Here is a 20468-nt window from a genome sequence, read left to right on the forward strand (position 1 = left end):
GACACACAGTTTGAGAGCGTTAACAAGCGCACACACAAATCACTGTGAGGTAGCAGATTAGGTCCCAGTGGGGGTTAGTGACACTGATTCAACAGCTGGTACAAGTGTACTGTGTAAACACACACACACACACACACACACACACACACACACACACACACACACACACACACACACACACAAGCACTAGTTCCCGTTTCATCAGAGGAGCGAGGCCTTGGCTTGACAACAGAGGCGTTTGTTCAAAGGTCTGAGCTCAACAGAGAAAACGGACAGTGGAGAAGTTCAACAAGAGTAAACTGCATGGGCCAAACCATGGTTACTGTATGGGCTGTGTGCCTGTCCGGTCGGTGGTCGGTGACAAACACCAAGAATATGCACCCGATTTTTGAAACTGCTGAAAAGTCTTAATTAATCTCACATGAGAAGCTGCTTTTGCATACTGTGAAGTGTTTGCCAAGCAATCCAAAAATGTGTCTTCGCACAAATCGGCGTAGGGCTGTTGCTTTTTTTAATAGTTGTCTTATTAAACTTGTGTTTCTTTTTAAGTGAACACAAATTCTGTTAAAAGTCTTAATTAACCAGTCGTATATCTGAAGAAACATTTGGCGTGGACGTGATCAGAATTCTAATTTTGATGTACATCACCGAATAGAAGAAAGGAAAAGAATATTAAATCACAACAATGGCTCTGTGAAAAGTCTTATTTTCCCCTGATCTACCTACAGCGGTAAAAAAAAAAGGTATTCAATTACTACTTTCTACGGATCACCTGATGCACCAGATTGCCAATGCTCTCCTTTTATTAAAAATCAAATATCAGCCAGGCTATGTTATCTGCCTCTGATATGATGTATGTTCCTCTGTGACCGCAGCTTGCAAATATGTTTTTTTTTTATCATTGTTATTTTTCTATCAGATGTCTGACCACAGCCATCACTTCAGCCCAGCGTGGCAGAATATTACTCAGCACCTTCAGAGGTGTCAAGCCAGTAAAACGTGCAATGAAACCCGCCTGAAGGAGCTGAAAGAATTTGATTAGACTGGCTCTAGGCGAAGAGTGTCATGATGCTCTGAATGTTGTTTCTGAGGCTTCTTCAGTCTCGATCAAAAACATTCTCAGGAAAATACAAAATACAAGACTATGGTTATCTCTTGGGTTTGTTGCATTGATTTGCCATGTCCTGCAGTTGCGTCAAACACAGTATATGGTATATTATCAAATGTCATTACGGCAAACAGTCAGCAGGTAGGCCCGCTAATGCAATTTGCAAATAAAAAGTGAGACTGACATTTATTTCCTCCTGTGTTTAAAGACTAAACACTAAAGCAAACAGCTAAAAATGTCTAAAGTGCTCGAGGGACATGCAGAGATTGTGACTATTTAGTGTTTTTGTCACGAGAATCTTTCACATTACATCAATTTGATCAATGACAGTATGTAAGTGTTGTTTTAAGACCAAATGCAGGTAAGAAGGACAATAAGCAGGAAGCAATTTCATATTTGTCCACATTAACTGACATCTAATATTTGTTGTGCTACCATTATAACATCACATCACATCACAAGATTACATACTCTCAACGTAGACAGGATATTTCGTTTCAGCAGATTTAGGCAAGAAAAAAAAGCCCATCGTACTGTATTCCCACACTACTTACAGCACTCTCTATACTGCGGGCTGTCTCTCCGAACAGCTCTGACTTTGGGTCGTTCATCTCTGCCGTGTGGAAAATCTCCTGGCCCTCCACCTTGTCCAGGTGCAACAAACCAGTGAACTTCATGGTAGCTGGAAGGAGAGGAAGACATGATACTGAAACACTGTGATATCAATTACTTCATTACTCTGTTCCTACTGCCTTCACACAGGGCTCGTTTTGGGGAAGTGCCAGTTTTGCGTTAGTGATGGGTCGTGTGTTTGTGTGTTTGACAGGGGGAGGTTAGTGAGTGTGTTGCTTAATGTGTGAGGGTCTGAAAAGGGCCGGAGGGCGACCGCTGGAGGTGAATGTGGTGGCGGTGGAGGTTGTGCAGGTGGACGGGGTGGACTGTGACACATGACACAAGAAAGGAAGGACAAAAAAATAGGAATGAAAGGGGAGGTGAAACAATGGGCCAGTTTTACCAGACGGAGACTCATCCCAAAAGCTGGCCGTGGCATGGAAGGCTGGGCAAAAAGACAACAAGTTAGACAGACACACACAGATACATGAGGAAAAAACAACACACACACTAAAGAGGAATCATCCCCAAGGAACTCTGAAAAGTGCCTTCTTCAGCAAAGAAAAGGCATCCCTGTCCGACCTTGGAGGGGGGTTATGTTGTCCAACATCTATCAACTCTCTGTGCAGTTTCTTCGCACTGCCGACACAAAGGAGAGGGCTTGAAATAAAGCTAAAAGGAGAAGAGCAATCGTGTGTGTGTGTGTGTGCGTGTGCGTAGAACGGAAGAGCATGTGAGCCGCTGATGCCGGGCTTCCACGCCGCCCGTAATCAGTGCAACAAATTGCCCAAATCAATCATGGCTGCCCCTGCCTGAACAACGGCAGGGAGAATTGGAAGAGCACTTGTATGATTATCGTGAAAGATAGTCGTAATTGTCTCCTTAATGTCGCCAGACCAATGACTGACAGAGTCTGCTTAAAATTGCATGCAAGGGACAGCAGACACTACCGACACACACAAACCTCACGCTGCCCACATCCCCTCCCACCCAACCCTTCACGGGGAAGAACACATCGATTCAGATGTGACGCTGGCCATAAAATAGAGGCGAATGGTTGAGGTCTGGTTGATGGGGAAAGGGAAAATAAAGAAAGAGAGATCTGACTTTTAATCTGCAAAGAAGACAAACATCAGAAAGGGTGATTTTCCAGCCCACTACCATGACGGACGTAAAGAGAGGGAGAGTGATAAAAGGAGGGACAGAGCTATTTGACTATCAGATTCCAGTGAGCTGTTAAATGTAGTGGATTTGTCAGACTTCCCCTGGCATATGGAAGAGTTTTCAGTGGAGCTGGAGCTCAGTGTGCCATTAACTTTCACATGAGCACTTGCCGGCTTGATGTCGTATTAAAATGGTATGCTTAAATGTAAGAGTGAGTATTAAATTAGAATTACTGCCTTGTGGTTGTGCCAACTCAAGTAGGTTTTACACCCATGTCTGTCAGCACTCATACAGTATGTGGAATGAAAACTTTGATGGAGTTTAATAAAACTTTCGGATGTCATTATTCTGTCCTTTTAGAAATCTTGAGGGGATACCATTTGAATTCTTGAGTTTTGGCTGAAAATGTTTTGAGTTTTGTGATGTTTGTAGTACTTGAGTGAATGTCTGAAATCTGAAGAGATTCCCCCTGATATAAGACCCATGAGTATTGCCAGCACCACTGACTGTAAATAAAGATGATTGAACCTTTTATCATGTCACTTATAGGGTTCTTTAAGAGCAGTTTTTAAGCTTTGTGTTTCCTCTATGTCCGTTGCCATCTTGGAAATGCCTTACTCCACCTGGCTAATTCCAAAAAAGTCAGAGCATGAGAGGGGCTGAAGTGGTTAGGTGAGGCCTAGACTGTATATATATATATATGTGTGTAGTTGGATAATGTGTCCCCACTTCCTAGCATTGGCCGAGCTGACGTTATTTCAGAGCCAAAGTCTGTGCAGTACGGTCCTAGAGCAGAGCCAGGCAGAGCCGTGTTACTGACGATCTGCCCTCTCCTGCACTCTGGTCTACGTCCACCAGTTACAAGGAAATGTTGGATTATACACTATACTTATTGATTTTTTTTTAACAACTTTCACAGTCCTGCAGAACTGCTTTACGGAGGGGTTAGCACAGCAGTCATGATGTCACTATTCTATTGAAAATTCTCAGAAAAATTGACACTTGCATCATCATCAGTAGTACTTACCTAAAATGAGAGAAACTATCCCAGAAAAAAAAAAAAAAAAAAAATTGATGTGTATATTAGTGTTCTACTGTAGTTTGGCTCCCATCTGCTAACATGGTGGGGCTTTTGACCTATACTGCTGCCAGTCACCAGGGGGAGCTCTACTTGCTCTGGCTTCACTTTTGAGGAGCTGCACTGTCGTCCATCTTTATCGAGTCTATGAGGCGGATAGTTAGCAACCTGTGAGGACTGCCCCTTGTCAATCAAACCGCAGCCTTAATTATGCATAATTTCATAAAGCTAATTTTGATATAATTTTAATGAGTAAGTTATATAAAATTACACCCCTGTACAGATGTTATGACCAGTGAAATTGGCTGCAGGGATCAAAGCCATGTACCAGGCTTTTCTTGGCCATTTTAACATGGAGAATTATTGGTACTGAGTCACAGTTGGAGGCAAGTGGCCATTTGAGGAGTTACAGTGTATGTCACTTTAGCACATCATTTTTTCTGCCGTGGAGGTTTCAGACAGTTTAAAGAAAATACATTTGGCGAATAAAGCCAAAACGTTCTCCAATCTATCTCTATGGCTAAAAGATAAGACTTTTTTTTAAGTCACCCATTCTCCACCAAGGTCTGACATCCACTCTGAATCTTTACAACGCAATACAATCAAAGTTTAATAGGGCTCCTTGAGTGTACGAGAGTGTGAATTAAACTCAACCTTGAGCCACTTTGGCAGTTGATGTCTAAATAAAATGGGACTGGGGCAATGAACAATTAGTCCTTATGCTTCTGAAACAGCTGGGCAGCTGTCAATAGACTGGATTGTACAATGACATGGCAGCCGACGCACAGGGGACGTGTCATTTCACTTCTAATGAGTGGAGCAGGGCCTGAGCTCTTCTGAGAAGAAAAAACAAGATCCGGCCTATCGATCAGCATATCGCACTGCCTGCTTTTATCGGTAACACTTGAGATGAATGAAGTATTGATCGCCTGTGTGCCGTCATTGTTAGCAGGGATAAATATTTACAGGCTTCAGAAGATTTGTTATAACAGATCTCTTTGAGCTAAAAAGCTGCTCCTTCTGTTGCCTGGATTTGAGGACAAGTCCCATCGAATTCCACTTCTACACGACATTCCAGGTTTCACCTATTTAACAACAACTTCTATAACACAACGAAGGCCAAAGGTGGCCTAATTTCTTCAAATCCTACTATGAATTTTGTGGCCGTAAATTGTGCTGGTTTATTGAAGGCTTTGGGACCTTCAACAGAAATGCAACTCCACGCACATAATTGTGGCCTCAGCTTTTTCAAGTAGTGACCTAGAGCTCAGAGAGTATCTCTCTTTTCACCATCCCTCAGACTACCATTGCTGGGACAAACAGAGAGGAGGTTTCAACAGAGGGATGGAGGGAGAAGCACAGGGGAGTAAGGAGTCCTTTATCTTTATGAACTGAGTGTGGCAGAAGGCACTGATTGGTACAACAGCATTCGTCGGCCTCTGGTAGTCCCTTGAATCTCTCTCCGCTCAACTCCAGAGAGAAATGAACTGATGCAAGACTGGATTGAGATTGACTGGGTATGAAGCAGAGAACAGAGAGAAATATAGCTCAAGAGGGAGATACGGAAGAGTGGCGCTGACTGATAAAGAGAAGAATGTGTGTGCAGGTTGATGTGTGAGTAAAAGAAAATAAAGGAACCAACAGTTATTTATAAAGAAAAGAAGAGGGACTCTAGAATATAATGTTGGATGAAACCAGACTTCATTCAAAGACTTCAAGAAATACTAGCGAAGAAAAAAACTCACTGGAGTCTGGCAGCAAATGACTAATATCAGGATCAGGCTACCAGGTGTTGTCAAATTCATAAACATGGATAACTAAGGGCAGACAGTGAGGCTTTTTCTCTTTTTTTTGAAATTCCTGCCACCTGTCAATAAAATCATTTACATATGAGGGAAGTGATTCATGAAAGCACTGCTACAGAAAAAAAAAGAAAAAAAAACACCACCTGTTCTGGGGCTTCAAGACAGATGGGCCAATGCCACGATTTCCATAGTAAACATTGAATATGAAAAAAATGTTCATCATAAACTGAAAAAAGTGGAACTGCTAGAAGTCACTCCGCACTCAGGACATCGACACAAAGGTTGTTAAAAACATGCAAAAGTGTAGAGCTTATTAAGCTGTAGAATTAACGGTCAAGAGTGAAGCTTCAGAACACTGAATACTGAGCTGAAGCTGGGACCGGATTAGTTTAGATTATTGAGCGGAAGATAGATGAGAGAGAAAACAAGTCCTTGTCATTCCACCCAAGTTTGTGTGCATTTCTGTGCTTTTGTGCAACCATAAAGTGAAATAAAAAGATAAAGTGTTCACTGGTGCTGGTTGTCTTTTTTAAAAAATTGGCGAAGGATGTGTTAAGTGTTCTCTTGTGCTTTCAGCCTTTACGCATTGCTAAACTGAGCTAATTATCACATGGCTCCAGCTCTGTACTTAATGCACAGAGCAGAATCAGGCTTTTCATCTCACCCTCGGAAAAAAAAAACTAAAAAAACAAATGTCTTAAAATGCTTCAATTGTTCCTTTTATGTGAGTTGTAGTTTTATATCTATTATTTGAAGAGTTATACGATGGCAAAGAGTCTAAAGTAGAATGGTAGCTAATTGCAAGTACCGTAATACACATTCTTAAGTGATAAATGGTAAAACCCTGAAATCTGCTTTACTTTTTCAAAAAGACCAATGAAAGAAAGCCTAAGTAGAGATGGAGATTGTGGGATTTGGCGTTAGACAACCTACAGATGGGCAGCAGAACAACAAAAACAGACAGCAGACAAAGACACAGAGGTAAATTACTGGAGGGTAAATGTTTTCTGAAGGGGGCATTTGGACTTACAGGGGCAGTTGGCGCCCTCTGGAGTGCTGGACGGCGTCTTGCCATCGGGACAGCAGCCAAACTCTGTGTTGTCGCAGGACGACCTGACCTCAGGTGTAGGAAAAGTGGAGCTCGCCACCGTGAGACCTGGAGGTGACACACAGGGGCTTATTATAATTCATTAATCTTGAGAACATTCATAAATTCAACCCAGCTTATCTCAACAACCCAGAAGAGAGGTATTTTTTAAGAGACTTTGGGGGCAACAAGGTCAGGTTGTGTTTCTGAGGACAAAACCTATCATTTTTAATTTTTTTTCTTAATTTGCTCTTGCTCTTACAAATGCTTGTGCACTGTCAGTCTTCTGAGAGGCCTGGCCAGTGATTGGACTAAAAAAGGCATCTGTCAGGAGGCATTTTCACTGGAACCGATTTTACACCTGGAACTCATTTTCTCAAGCAGTGAACAATAAATGGCACCATTGCCAGTCATGTCACACACAGACCGCCTTAAACACCGTGTGGGAGACGGGATAAAAGCTGATTGCTGATTGGCTGACAGTAACTTTCAAGGCTTCCCTGGAGGAAAAAAAGATACAGTCACGTATTGTGTTGGAGGCACTGTATATCTGGCTATCTTGGGACATAAAAGACATAAAAGAGGCTGCTCTTTCTCTATCTGAAGCGAGCCTACATCCCCTGTAATGATCGCCTTGGTGGAGGGGTTGTCTTGGTCCACGCGGTGCAGTTTACGGCCGCACAGAGATTAGAAATAATCGCAGAGGCAAACAGCTAGCGGCTGAACAAGTCGTAAAGACGTCAGAGGCGAAGGACGTCCTGCTCAAGGACTTGCGGTCAAAGAAAGTGATGGGAGGGTGGGGGGAGGGCTAAAGGCGGCAATAGGCTGGGGTTTATGGGGCATCTGTTGGCGGGTGGTCCGCAGATTTACAGATGCTTGGATGAAGAGGAGAATGCCGGTGGGAGAAATAGGGCAATGCATAAGAGCAAAGGGACGCTGCACGACTCTGGTGGGAGCCGTAAGAGCTGTGAAATCAATACACACACGCGCACACACGCACACACACACACACACACACATACACAGTACGTGCAGAATTCAAAGGAAGACAGATATAAAAATGTACAAATAAGCACCTCTGATCTATACACATTTGTTACACAGTCTGTTCCCTTTGAATTGGACATAATACTCTGTGACACGAGAAAAGGACATGGAGAAAAGACTAAGCTTACCTCACAAAAACATTCGCTTACTCAGAAACAGACCTTTTCTGGATTTAATCTCCATGCCTAAATTTGCATTGTGCCATCCCCTAATTGGCTAAAACATTCACACTCACACACTGACATGTGTTACTACTTCAGTGTGCAAACACAGTAATAATAAGAAGAAAAGACAAAAAGAAAAATTCAGACATGCTTGGTTAAACATTCATTCCCACACACATCTACACACAGTTAAAAGGCACTGGTTCTCCTTCGCAGACAGGCTACATGCTCCTCGCGTCACAGAGCACTCTGGTCAGCCACTGACAGGAGAATAAATCTAAAACTCAAGGGAGAGGGAGCAAAATGGGAGGAGGATGAGGGGGACGAAAAGACGAGAAAGAGCATATTGGGGCTACACTGTTTCATCAGTCCTATCCTTTTACTGCAAGCTGTCAGGAAAGTTGGATGGATCGAGGGCAACATCAAAAAAAAAAAAAAAAAGCCTGATTGAAAAGTTTCAGTCGTCCCTTGTTGTCCGAGCGGAGGCCCCTTAACTGCAGCCGACTGTTACAGTCAGGAGGGCATGTCGAGAAAGATTTAAGGCTAGTCATGTGACACACACACTCGCACCTCAACCTCTCAGTCACATCAGCCTGTCAAGTCAGGCTTCAGAGATCCTCAGATGCGGACCAACGGTCTCATCTATCTGGCCTGGCGCGAGTGTATTTTACAGAACTCGGGTTTGTTTAGCTACGTGTTGAGAACGGGAGCTCTGGTGGAATGGGAGAAAAAACGCATGGGTGATGTAGCAACAGCGAACCATGCAAATACATTCCTTTCAGTCTGAAATTGAGATATATATCTTGTGTATATCAAGTGGAAATGACTCCGGCAGCATCTGTTTACATACATTTCTCTTCCCTGCCTGCCTGCCTTTGACATTTGTCTTCTCAAAAGCAATTTGCATACAAATACATAAGCCTGCAATTTCATTTTCAATTAACAGATGATGGCATGAATGCGTTATGATGTCAGCTAAGAGGAGACAATGAGTGTGTCCAACCCCTTCTTCATGAAAGACCCTCCCACACATCCCTCATAGTTTTATGGATAATGCAGTGAAAGAGCAGGGATTTACCGACAGGCTCCTCCGCCCCACTGGCCTCCGATGGGACGCCACTACCAGCTTCATCTTCCTGCTCCCCTTCTTCGGGTTCGTCACCGCTTGGCTCCCCGCTGCCGGAGCCATCGAAATGGGCTGTGGTGGGGACTGTGGGTGGGGCTGGGCTGCTGCGAGAAGATGGGGTGGTGGGGGCAGGCCTGGTGGGCTGGTTATGAGTGGAGTGGTGGTGGTCTGATCGGGCACGGTTGCGGGTTGGGGTGGACAAGGGGGTGGTGGCCGGAGGCTGCTGGGTGGTCTCTGTCTCAACTGTCCTCGGAGGCGGGATGCCCAACACCATGTTTGAATCGTGGGGGACAGGGGTGGTGATGGTGGCGACAGCAGCTGAGCTGGCGGTGGTGGTAGGGGGGTTGGGGGTGGGTCGTTCTGCTGGCTCGGTGATGGTTTCTGGTGGAGGGAAGGGGAGGAAGCAAGGAATGGATGAATGACTGAGCAAAGATGGAAATGTCTGATTTTGCTTCACCTAACTCAACCCGGCACAACCACAGATATCACACCAAAGGAAATGAAAACATCATTAGCCAACAAAGCATAACAAAACCACTTAATGATTATTACAACCTACTGCTGACAATAACTTTTTACCTCTGCATTTAATGAATGATTATTGCTTTTAATCATCTAACCCATCTCCCTGATGATCAACATTGTCATTATGAAATTACATTAAAATAATGATACACCAGACACATATGCAGACTCCAGTTTGAAAAAGCAACCACTGATTAAAAACCCTGCAATGGATGAGATGCTGGGAATCGTTATTTTTCTAATCTTTGGAGTGAGTATGGAATATGCCAACAGATGACACACTACATTCAGATGTATATGTACAGTGGGGGAAATAAGTATTTGATCCCCTGCTGAATTTGTAAGTTTGCCCACTTCCATAGAAATGATCAGACTCTGGTTTTTATGGTTGTTTACTGGTTATGGGTATAGACAGAATATCAATCGAAAATGCATAAAAAACACACAATCTAAAAGTTATAAATTGTTATGTATTTTATTAAGGGAAATAAGTATTTGATCCCCAACAATTCACTTAGAATTCAGGCTCCTACAGATTGGCTGGTGCGCATGTGGCACACAGCTGTGCTCAGTCAACTAATTACCAATACTCCTGATCTTAACTCGTCATGTATATAAAGCACACCTTCTCTAAGAATCAGTTTCTTACATTCCAACTTCTACAGCACCATGGGCAAGACCAAAGAGCTGTCAAAAGATGTCAGGGACAAGATTGTAGACCTGCACAAGGCTGGTATAGGTTACAAAACCATCAGCAAAAGGCTTGGTGAGAAGGTGACAACTATTGGTGCCATTATTCGCAAGTGGAAGACCCATAAAAGGACCATCAACTGTCCTCGGTCTGGAGCTCCCCGCAAAATCTTGCCTCATGGAGTGAGGATGATGATGAGAAAGGTGAGGGAGCAGCCTAAAACAACACGGCAGGAGCTTGTTAATGATCTGGAAGCAGTTGGGACCTCCGTCACCAAGAAAACAGTTGGCAACACACTGCGCCGTTATGGATTGAACTCTTGCAGTGCCCGCAAGGTCCCCCTGCTCAAGAAGGCACATGTACAGGCCCGCCTTAAGTTTGCCAGTGAACATCTAAATGACTCAGAGAAGGCTTGGGAGAAAGTGCTGTGGTCTGACGAAACCAAAGTTGAGCTATTTGGCATTAACTCGACCCGCCGTGTTTGGAGGATGAAAAAACGTGAGTATGACCCAAAGAACACCATACCCACGGTTAAGCATGGAGGTGGAAACATCATGTTTTGGGGCTGTTTTTCAGCAAAGGGTACAGGGCAACTTCACCGCATTATGGGGCCAATGAATGCAGCCATGTACTGTAACATCTTGGACAAAAACCTTCTTTCCTCAGCAAGAACACTGAAGATGCCTCGTGGGTGGGTTTTCCAACATGACAATGACCCAAAACATACTGCCAGGACAACAAAGGAGTGGCTCAAGAAGAAGCATATTAAGGTCATGGAGTGGCCTAGTCAGTCTCCAGACCTTAACCCGATCGAAAACCTGTGGAGGGAGCTGAAGCTCCGAGTTTCCAAGAGGCAGCCAAGAAACTTGAAGGATTTAGAGACTGTCTGTAAAGATGAATGGGCCAAAATCCCTCCTGCGCTGTGTGCAAACCTGGTAACCAACTACAAGAAACGTCTCATCGCTGTGCTTGCCAACAAAGGTTTCGCTACAAAGTACTGACTTGTGTTGTGCTTGGGGATCAAATACTTATTTCCCTTAATAAAATACATAACAATTTATAACTTTTAGATTGTGTGTTTTTTATGCATTTTCGATTGATATTCTGTCTATACCCATAACCAGTAAACAACCATAAAAACCAGAGTCTGATCATTTCTATGGAAGTGGGCAAACTTACAAATTCAGCAGGGGATCAAATACTTATTTCCCCCACTGTATGTGTTCAACCAACAAATGAGTTTCTCCAGTTGGTGTCAATGCAATGTATAGTGTGCATATTCTTGCTTGTGTTTGTGTGCATGCTGTGCCAGCGCCTATGAATTATATATCCATATTCACACGCTGCCCTCCAGTAGCAAAGCTTTAATCACTAACAGCCAGTGCCTCCGGTGATGAATGATTGATAGAAATGGGGCAGAAAAAAAGAAGAAGCCAGCTTTAACTCTGGCTTCAAAGACAGCACGCTGCTGCTTGCGGAGAGCATGAGCATCCGTCAACGCCACCACAAACACACCGATGTCAACAGACGCACACACCAAAAAACGCTTCAGATAAGTGAGAGAGAAGAGCCTCTCACAGCAAAGATACCGTCATTACCAATGCAAAAAGCTCTGGTGCAAGAGGACAAACTGTCGGCGATAAATACGACAAAAACTCCTGAGGGGGCAAGTGAGCTGGCAGAGAGATGGTACGTATCTGAGCAGTTTACATTTAACCCAGGCAAGCAGGCGTGACAATATTGCCGTTTTTTCTTGTATTTCTTTATGTCCCATGAGGGTAAAATGAACAAAAGAAAAAAACCTTACCATAGATTTGAGCCTCACAGGGATTTGGGGATACACATTATGTGTAGGACTTAATTACATTGCTATAATCGCCTTTTTATCTGCAATTATTCACCGAGGTGTGAAATGTGATACCTACTGAGACTGCAGAAAGCCTGGGAGACACACAGAGTGTCAGCTTAAAACTCAGAAGATATTTGTATATGGAGAGAATGGCAGCAGAGTGCACAGAGGAGTGATGCTATCGCCAGGAACGGTGGCAAGCATTGTCTTTCCTCTTGGCTACACCTGTCAGTCAGGTGCCAAGCTTAGCGTCAAGACGCTTGCTCCTGGAAAGGACCTGAAGTGTGTTTGAGTGCGTGTGCATATCTTGAGTGGCAGGCTCTGTGGCGTGGGATAAGGAATGAAAAGAACTCATGTTTGAAAGAGCAAAGAAAGACTGGCAGGATCTGATGTGTCTCTTAATCAGGTTTAACACTATTTGCATTTTTTGCCTTTTTTCCAGGCAGTAAAGCAAAGGACAGTAATGTCAATGGGCGAGGGAAAAGAAATCATTGTCATATCGGTTCACCTCAGTCGTGTAGTTGAAGTTGAAAAGTGGTTGTTAAAATAGTTTGTGGTGTCAGATGCTCTCAGTGAGGAGGAGGGCTGTGGATATAGCAGATCAGAGAGGGAAGGCGAGAGAACCACAGAAAGAGGCAAGAAGAAGAAGAAGTGATCTGGACAAACTGTTTAAATTAGGCAGAAAAAAACATGCTAACAAAGCAGCAGTAGGAGAGTACGGTAAGGCGAACACAATAAGGGATAGAATAATGGGAGAAAATCGCTGGACGTGGAGAAGGCAAGATAAGCCTGACTAATACGCCGGCAGAGGGCTGCCTGTGCCATATGCTGGCATTCATTGCCAATTTGCTGCGAACCTACAGGTGATAACACCATATGGGAGAGGCAGGTCATTGCCAACATGGTGGTCATTTTCTCCCAGTGCCAGCATTTGCTCATCGGTACAAATGCTCTCCCTCTGGTGCTTGGTACACTATCTCTCGCTGGATTTCTCAGTTATTCCTTCATCTTTTGCCGACATACAGCAGAGACACTAGGACGACTCCTCCCTACACACTGTGGCTGCTCAGAGGGTTCAGAATGCACTGGGCAACATCGCAGTTTGCACCAAGTTCTCTATCACAAGCAGAAAGATTTGAGGAGCTTTTTCTGCAGGGCTGTGATTTCTTTTCTCAGCCTGCCCATTAGTGGCAGACTGCGTGATACTAGTCATACTCTGCGGTGTAATAAAAAGTTGCAACAGATCAATGATGTCAAAAAAGATCAATATTCACTCATTTATATAAGCCCTTGGCATTGCGCTCTTGTCAAACCACATAGCAGCTCGGTGAGCATTAGCATGCCACAGCGCTGAGGCCGGGCGTCTGGAAGCATTGCATGTAAACAGCGGGAGGGAGGGCAGGCAAGGCTTCAGCATGGTGAGGGGTGGAGGCAGAGCAAATGCTAATTCGCACCCAGCCACACGTGAAATGAGCTCGAGATCTAACCCCCGAGTCGACAGCAGCGACAGAACAGCTACCCGCGGAGCGACCGCATCCGGGAGAAGAAATTAAAAGATCCTCTGTGGCTGTCGGTGGGCCCGAGCGCTCGGCTGTCTGTTCCTCCCCTGAGGGTCTGATAGAGAAAGAGTCCGCTGCGAGGCGTCTTCTTGCCTTCTGTGAGCAGCAATGCTAGGTGAGGGATTACACACAACCCACATTTCTATTGCCAAGCAACAGAGGAATGTGGAACCAGTCTGGATTCTGGCTCCTTTCGCTGGTAACCCACGGCACTGAATTTGTAATCACCAGATGTTCAGGGAGTTATCAAAGCTTTGTTGATCTCTCGCTGAGCATATTTTTATTCTTTCATTCTGTACCTGTAACTGCTGTTCAATACAGACTATGTAAACAGCCTTACCTCCTCAATTTTGTGCCTTAGAGGACCACTCAAGGTAAATGGATGAAAGGCACCAGTCAGTGTTTGGTCACTTGATCCATGCCCGCTAAGCGATGAGGTGAATGGACAATTTTCTATCTAAAAGTCTTCGACACCTGTCAGTGGCTCATGGCCACAACTACACAGCTGGCAGTCCTGTTGCCCACTGTGCTTGCCGGCAGCATCTCTAGAACCCTGTTGTGATGCAAGCTGGCAGCCAGCGCGACAACTTCACTGTACATGAAAGCTGTGGCCTTGGCACGTGTCCCAGCACCTATTACACCAATCCAAACGGTGTCCATCAGCATCTGGACCAAGGGGCAAGAGCTGTACCTTTCCCTCTCTACGATTATACTCTACATATGCAATCTTACTCCAGCAGCATTGTGTTCCTGGCAGCACAAAGCTGCGAAGGGAATGACGCATTCCCCAGCAGGGGGTTTGAGGATGAAGCCAAATCCCAAATGAGAGGTGAGAAAGCAGAGAAGAAGTGTCATTGCTATACTGCGGGATTGCAAGGCTACAGTCAAGCCCAGGGTGTTTGGTTTTTTAATATCAGCATCTTCATTGTGCATTGTGCATCCACCTGGTGGCATGAACCTGCTTACTCTGTGTACTATATATTTACTAGAAACCTGTTTAGAAACGAGAACCACAAACGAATAAGCCTCACTACTCAGAATGATTCTAGGTGCAGGTACTTTCCTGTACACACACACATCTCAAATCTAATTTACATTCAGGATGCTGTGACTTTGCTTTCTGAGACAGAGAGATGGATAAGAGGGAAAACAGCAGGAGAGGGATAATTTGAGCCCAAGGCGCCGCTCATTATCTTTTGATTGGCGACTGACAACAGTTGGCCATCCGCGGTACAAGTGATTCATGGAGGCTTCAACAGGGCTCACCTGTGCACTGGCCAGGGTACTGCACCGTGATGTCCTTGTCTTGCCTACAGGCTATGGTCCTCAGCTGGCACTGGTCGGCATAGGTCACCCCATCTGAGCCGCACACCTGCTCCACATTGACAGAGATGGAGAGGTGGGAGACGGTAGCACATGTTAACTCTCTACTAAAAAACGATGAAAACGATGAAAACGATGTGTTTGTGAAGTAGAAAACTTGGGGATCACACAAGTCAGGTTTTACAGACCCACCTTGGTTTTGTTTTTGATGTCGCAGTCAGGTGAGGGGCATTCACAGTGGGCTTGGCCGTTCTCCTCAATGCAAGTGGCTCCAAAACTGCACAGTAACTCTTCACATGAAGTGGGAGCTTCGGGACCTGTGGAAAGTTTGAATTGTTAGCATTCCACAGTTCCACAATCATTTATAGCAACGGGGTAAAGCTACTTTATGAAATTTGCAAAATGGCAAACTGAAGTTCTATTTGCAGCCGCATGAGACACGTTATGAGATAATGCTTGCCTTAGTGCTAGTACTCAGGGTAATACTTGTGAAGGAGAAGTCGAGGCACACAAAGGTTCACAGTACAACTTCGTTCACGTTATTTCCATCACCCTCTCAGCACAGAGCAAACACCCCGTGACACCACTTGTCCCAGTCTGGTTGACTATAAAATGCTGTTGTGTAAATCTTTCTCTTCTAAGTGTCTCTGAGTACTTTTGCAACCACAGTACAGCCTTAATGCCATCACAAATTTCTTTATATCAAAAAGTGCAAATTATACAGTTTCACAGACGGCAGCATTTCTATAAACTGCTTTACAACAGCAAAAAACTGTATCTCTAGAATTGTACAAAGGTGTGCACTCAGGATATTTTGGCTCCACATTTCACCCCTAAAGCTCGTTTGAAGCATTGAAGTTGCCACAGCAGGAGCTGCAACCCAGGAGCCATCATCCACCCGCCACACTGTAAGTGTGGGGCCTTTGCATTGTTGGAACATCAGAAGGCTTGGAGGCGCCCTCCCTTTGGCTCCTGCTTTTATGTGCGGCACCCTCTAAGTACCTTGTCTTTTTTCTAGCCAGGGGTGGCAGGGTGCTCCACTACTGTGCCGGGACTGCTGGCTTCATTAAGCATTTGACTTCCAGTCGATATCTGATAGTGCATCTTAATCAAGGAGCTGCAGGCCCCCACAGCAGGAACTAACCTTTACTTCAACTGGCTTTTTAGCTTGTGCAATCACAGGGGCTGTTTCCATTATTAATCAAAAGTAATCAATAGTATTTATACAGGGATATAAACATACACTGCGAATCATCCAGGATGGAGTATGATGGTGAGGAAATAAAATATCAGTGGGCAGTTTGTCAAGCACATGCCATTTCTACGCTCCGTATTTTCCTAATCACTATTGATTAACTATCTTGGAGCCACTCTGCCAATAAACCTGATGGATGTCAAGAGCAGATGAAAAAAAAAAGAAGCAGCTGCTGATTCACAAATCAGATAAGTGACTCAAAAACCTCTTTCAAATGATGTAGAGAGACATGGACAAAAGAGAAAAATGGCTTTGTGCTGCTTTTATTAATGCTGCCCCCATCTGCCTTGGTACTCTCTCTCATTACCTTTGTCGCAGCCATTCATGCCCATCTTGCTTCCATCTGGACACACGTTGCACTTCATGCCCTTCACTCCTGTCTTGCAGGAGCACAGACCCGACATCTGCTCGCAATCATCCCGGACTGAGCCTGTGGCGTCGCAGTTACATGCTGCCGTGGTGAGGTAAGAGGTAAAAGGGAAGAGAAAGATTGATGAGAAAAGCCAGTCAATTAGGGATGATGACAGGAAGAGGGATATGAATTGCTTGGTTTCTATAGTGGAGAAAGTATGTTTGAAGCAACATTAGCCTCTCTGCTTCTCTTGAGATATATGTTAGACTCAAGGGTTAGGGATGGTTCACCCAGCCTTAGGGGTGACAGAGAGAGGAGGAGGATGAGCACGGAACAGAAAAAACCCTAGGGAAGGACATCAACCTCATCATGTTCCTGGAATCAATGATGTGTGTTTTTTTTCCTCCACCTCTCCTGCTGAACAGCGTATTGTCGTGCGGTGTTCTGCCTGCTTGCTTTGGGTAAACTTTGTTAGGGTCAGGCCACGGGTGAGACACTTGCCAGATCCCTGCTGTTGACTGAAAATGCTCTGTGGCTTAGGGAGCGCATGTCCTATGATACCTCAGCGGCAGGATACGAGCTAGTCGCCATATTGCATTACACCAGGACAAACAAGGGGTCTTGACCCAGTTCTTTACTTGAATACAAATGAGAGCAGTTCATTCAGTACAGTTTTGACAGGGCTACAGGATATGGTAAAACGAAGGCATCAATTGATAATACAGTAGCTGAATGGCAGTTGTTCAGGTGGCAGCTGTCCACAGAGGCGTCTATGGATTAAGTAGAGTAACTATAACATAATCTCTTTTTTTTCTAATTACCAAATAAATCTCACTCAACACTGGCATTTGCTCTGTGACATAGAAGCGATTCCTTACGTGTGCAGCCGCTCATGTTCTCTGTCACGATGCCACGGAAATTCCAGAAGCCCGGCTCGCAGCGGTCACATTTCTGCCCCCCTACACCTGGCTTACAGGAGCACTGACCAGTGGCAGGGTCACATGTTCCCTTGTAGGAGCCATAGACATTACACTGACAGGTATCTGAGGAAAACAACAAAACAGGTTTTAACTTCTTCTGTGCCACACAGGAGCCTTGATTTGTGCTTTTCTATCCTTGACCCAAACGTCGTAACTGCAGGAAGTTAGATACTGCTTACGACGAGGAAAATTCAGTGTTAAAGATTTATGCTAAACTCAAATGGCTGGGTAAGCCCTATTCCACAAACAAAAAGGTGGATGAAGTGTACTTAGGTGATTTCCTCTTTCCTAAACCTCAGTATATCCTTATCTCTAAGTCTGCATTTTCTCCATCCATACAGTATCCCCTGGCTAACAGCTTGATGCAGCATTTTCTCTTCCATCTGTGTGCTATCATTTGTCAAGATTGTAGAGATTCTTCATCTGATGCACTGCAGCATTACCATAATTATTCCTTGGATTAAGATGAAACATTTTCATCTCTGCAACTTTAGTGCTGTAATTGTGGTCAAGGGCAATAAGTCCCATATGCTACAGTAGTCTGATAGTATCTACAGAGCTTTCTCACTTTTTTCAGTGCACACAACAAAGTCAGGACATATGAAGGGTCAAAGTGGGACACAGAGCAGGACTTACTGGGGCATCCAGCCAGTCCAACTCCTAATGCAGCCGTAATATTGTCGGAGCAGCAGCCGTACACGGAAAGGCTGCAGTGCTGGGGTACTGTCGGCTCAGGCGGCAGTACGGCTGAAGTCGTCGGCGAAGTGGGACGAACAAGGGAGGGAGGATGGAAGATGGCAAAAGGAGAGAAAAGAGAGCACCAGCATTTTAGTAATTACTGTGGGCTGGAGTTTGGTGGGGAAGGGTAGGCATTAGACAACACAATCTCTGAGCAACATGTAACTTTTTGCCAACAATGAGATTGGCTTCAGGGGCAGAGGTGGAGAGGCTGGCAGCCAGCTTCAAGATAACAATTCTATTTGCTTGTTTCTCCACAATGGCTCAAAATCAGGGGGAAAATGACGCCATTACCTCTAGTGAAAACAAACAATGGCATTTCTGGTGAATGTGCGGCTGCTGACATTTACCACCTACTAGGAGGCATGTTCTCGTCATTTGTTCTTGTCTAATATTACGAAATTGCACTGCCGCCCTACAACCTCCCTTAAAAAAAATAAATAAATACAAGCAAAACAAGCCTGCTGCATAATGTGAAGGAATGTGCCAGGCAGTTTCTGCCTGAGCACGGTGCATGGAGAGCTCCTTTGTCTAAGGATGCACGAGCCGTCAAACGAGCGTGGCAGCAACGAACACAGAGCTGCATTCAACAAAATAAAAAACAAATGTGTTCCCAAACCTGGCACTTCTCCAGAAACTGGGAGCGAACAACAAAATACAGTGGGAGGAAAGGGAGGCTTGTTTAATGGCTGAAGCACAAATATCATTGTTCAAATAGTGGCCAGGCTTTGGAGTAGAAAGTAAAGTTGTAGAATGAAAAGAGAAACTGCTCCCTCCTTTTTCCCTCTCTCTATTCCCCTCCCCATCTCACTTTCTTGTGTTGCTCATTTGGAGTTTGGAGGCTGGAGATACGGGAGCCATAAATCACACTGTTACTGGTGTGGATATGAGCCTCAGCCTAATGGTGATGACTCGGCTCGCTCTTTTTCCAGTGCTTTCCCACTCCAGAGATGGGCTTTGGACACAGTTCATTTAACTTGCCACTTTCCAGCGCTCCATTCAGCTATCTGTACTGAGCCTATTAGGACAAGGAGAACTTTTAATTTCATATGTTCTTCCACCCTTCAAGGGTTTTTCCTCTTCAGTGGCCATTGTCCGGCACAACGCAGCTCACTGTGAGATGTGCTGTATTACCCTCATGTTTTCAAGGTCTGCTGCTGTGCCTTCTCCGCTGCAATGATTGAAGCTAGACTTTTATATTCCTGCAAGGGTAATGCAGTGCCTAGTAAACCAATAAATACTTCATTGGATTATATTGAAATCCCTGATCCAGATTTAAGTCTGTAGAAAACTAAGAATCACCTCAGATACAATGTGAGGCAGACTTTACAAATGTGGATGCAGCCGATGACAAGAGTTGACATTGTTGAACCTCAAAAAAAAAAAAAAAAAAAAAAAACAAGGTTTCTTTTATGCTTCAATAGTGAGAGCTGGTGTGTTTTTATAAGTTTCAGGAGGTCAAATGAAGTTTCTCCTAACACAGCTAATGTGGAGGGGAGTGAAATAATTCTCCAGGATCTGAGTTTTTCCATTAGCCAATAGGAGAGGAGACCCCAGAGGTCCCATACCCATAGAGGGCTCTTCAAAAAGGATTGATTATCCATGGATGGTGGAGAAGTGTGACAGTCAATGCCCAAGGAGGCCAGCTTAGGCAGGAGAAGAATCTGCAGGGGTGTGTGTGAAAACACTGGCTACTCCCTCCTTCTCTTCAGCACTCTCCACCCTCCTCTCTTGGGGAATCAAACAGGCTGGAATGATCACACAAAATCCCTTAAGTGCGTTTTGCTCTGCTCCCTGGCCTGTGCTAGCAAAAGCTCTTCATTTATGGTGGTCAACGTTTGCTGCTTAGCCACCAATCTAGCAACTATTCTGACTGATAAATGCCACTCATTACATGCCAAGAGAGGTGTTTATATTAAAGTGTGTTTAGGCAAAGTGGTGTCCTCGGGGTTAAGAGGCAAGCTTGTGAGCAAGTTTAATGGCTTAAACTGTCAGATTGTCAGAG

General features: G+C 44.5%; 1 protein-coding gene across 10 annotated transcripts in view; it reads right to left on the bottom strand.

Annotated features, from left to right (window-relative positions):
- The window catches only part of agrn (agrin), a 238124-nt gene that overhangs the window by 33129 nt on the left and 184527 nt on the right, over positions 1-20468 (bottom strand). For 9 of the 10 annotated variants that reach the window (XM_047599697.1, XM_047599689.1, XM_047599706.1 and 6 more), the window contains 8 exons: positions 18362-18472; positions 17624-17788; positions 16701-16844; positions 15331-15455; positions 15082-15187; positions 9144-9572; positions 6798-6923; positions 1663-1790 (listed from right to left, as the gene is read on the bottom strand). In XM_047599697.1, the coding sequence (XP_047455653.1) occupies positions 1663-1790; positions 6798-6923; positions 9144-9572; positions 15082-15187; positions 15331-15455; positions 16701-16844; positions 17624-17788; positions 18362-18472 (1334 nt within the window). The remainder of the gene's footprint in view (positions 1-1662; positions 1791-6797; positions 6924-9143; positions 9573-15081; positions 15188-15330; positions 15456-16700; positions 16845-17623; positions 17789-18361; positions 18473-20468) is intronic. The other variant, XM_047599742.1, reaches the window with a different exon arrangement.

Source organism: Mugil cephalus, chromosome 1 (assembly GCF_022458985.1).
Source record: "Mugil cephalus isolate CIBA_MC_2020 chromosome 1, CIBA_Mcephalus_1.1, whole genome shotgun sequence".
Taxonomy (NCBI): Eukaryota; Metazoa; Chordata; class Actinopteri; order Mugiliformes; family Mugilidae; genus Mugil; species Mugil cephalus.